The following is a 2,061-nucleotide window of genomic DNA, read 5'->3' on the forward strand; positions in this document are numbered from 1 at the left end:
ACAGCAGCAGCAGCAGCAGCAACAGCAGCAGCAGCACTGCTGTTGCTGCCGAATGAAGTGAAAATAATTTTAGGAATTTGCTTACAAAATATTGCTGCTGCTGCTGCAGCAGCAGCAGCAGCAGCAGCAACAGTAGCAGCAACAGTAGCAGCAACAGTAGCAGCTGAAGCAGCAACAGTAGCAGCAGTAGCAGCAGCAGCAGCAGCCCAGCAGCAGAAGCAGCAACAGTAGCAGTAGTAGCAGCAACAGTAACAACAGCAGCAGCAGCAGCAGCAGCAGCAGCAGCAGCAACAAAGCTACTGCTTCGTGAGGAGAAGCAGCGAAAGAGAAAAAAATAAAATAAAAAAAAACACAAACAAAGACAAAGACAAATACAGAGACAGACAGAGACAGAGAGAAATAAAAATAAAGAAAGAGAGATGGAAACACAAACAAAAACAAAAACAAAAACAAAAAAAAAAAAACAAAGACACACAGAAAAAAAGAGAAAGACAAAGACAGAGAGACAAAGACAAAGAAAAAGAAAAAAAAAAAACAAAGACAAAGACAAAGACAGAGACAGAGACAGAGACAGAAGGAGACAGAGACAGAAGGAGACAGAGACAGAGGTAAAGAGAGACAGAGGAGGCCGATAAAGAAATTAAAAAACAAAAGACAAAGACAAAAATGAAAAAAAAAAAAAACAAAGACAAAGACACAGACAAAGACACAGACACAGAAATAAAAATAGAGACAAAGACAGAGGAGACAGAGACAGAGACATATATATATGTATATATATATTTATATAGATATAATTAAATATAAATATAAATATAAATAAAAAACAAAAAGACAAAAACAAAAAGAAAAAAAAATATAAATAAAAAAAAAATAAATAAAACAAAGTATAGAGATAAACACACAAAGACATATACTGTCTCCTCCTCTTTGTTTTTTTTTTATTTATTTTTTTATATTTATATTCAACTAACAAACCCTAAACCCTAAACCCTAAACCCTAAACTGTAAACAGAAGAAAACCCTCGCTACTACTACTACTGCTGCTGCTGCTGCTGCTGCTGTGACCAGGGGGGCCCCCGGGGGGCCCCCCGCAGGGGGGGCCCCCAGACCTCCTTTGGGGGCCCCCATAATTTCTTTACGAAATAGAAATGCTGCTACTGTAAACCCTAAACCCTAAACCCTAAACCCTAAATTATAAACCCTAAACCCTAAACCCTAAACCCTAAACTCACCCAGCGTAGATCTCGTCGCTTGCAGCCACCTGCCGCAACCGCCACACCCTAAACCCTAAACCCTAAACCCTAAACCCTAAACCCTAAATTTTACACCTTAAACCCTAAACCCTAAACCCTAAAAGTAATTCCTAGACGCCGAACCATAAACCCTAAACCACAAACCCTAAACCCTAAACCGCAAAACCTAAACCCTAAACCCAATGAGCTTTTCTATTTGGGTTTCTATGCTGAACACCGACTGATCCGGAGTTGTGTGAACCCTAAACCCTAAACCCTAAACCCTAAACCCTAGGGCTGCTGGCCCTAGGGTTTAGGGTTTAGGGTATTGCTTGTCGAGGCTCTCAGCTCCCCAGGGGTCCGGGCTTGAACAGCAGCAGCAGCAGCAGCAGCAGCAACAGCAGCAGCAGCAGCAGCAGCAGCAACAGCATTCTCAGCGGCAGTAGCAGCAGCAGCAGCAGCAGCAGCAGCAGCAGCAGCTTCGCGTTGAGAATGCATGCATTACAGGGTGTGTCTCTCTTCTGACCCATCCTTCTCTCTCTCCCTATCAACCTCCTCCTAGGGTTTAGGGTTTAGGGTTTAGGGTTTAGGGTTTAGGGTTTAGAAAATGAGAGATCGTTTCCAAGAGCTGCGGGCCCTCGCGCTGCAGCTGCAGCCAGCAGCAGCAGCACAGATGCACCAAGGGGGGGGGCCCACTGGGGGCCCCCCTGGGGGCCCCCTTGGGGGCCCCCCTGACGGTATATCTGCTGCAGCAAACGAAATCGATATAGAGGAGGGTTTGATACGGGGGGCCCCCCCTGGGGGGGCCCCCCTTGGGGGGGCCCCC

General features: G+C 45.2%; 1 protein-coding gene across 1 annotated transcript in view; it reads left to right on the forward strand.

Annotated features, from left to right (window-relative positions):
* EMH_0047110 (GRAM domain-containing protein, putative) overlaps window positions 1-231 on the forward strand; it is a gene marked incomplete at both ends in the record, with an annotated part of 3,977 nt that extends 3,746 nt beyond the window's left edge. Inside the window, one exon of the mRNA XM_013496242.1 lies at window positions 110-231. Within this exon, the coding sequence (XP_013351696.1) occupies window positions 110-231 (122 nt within the window). The remainder of the gene's footprint in view (window positions 1-109) is intronic.
* Window positions 232-2,061: the final 1,830 nt, after the last annotated feature.

This window comes from Eimeria mitis, genomic scaffold (genome assembly GCF_000499745.2).
Source record: "Eimeria mitis Houghton genomic scaffold, Emh_scaff1998, whole genome shotgun sequence".
In the NCBI taxonomy this organism is placed as follows: domain Eukaryota; phylum Apicomplexa; class Conoidasida; order Eucoccidiorida; family Eimeriidae; genus Eimeria; species Eimeria mitis.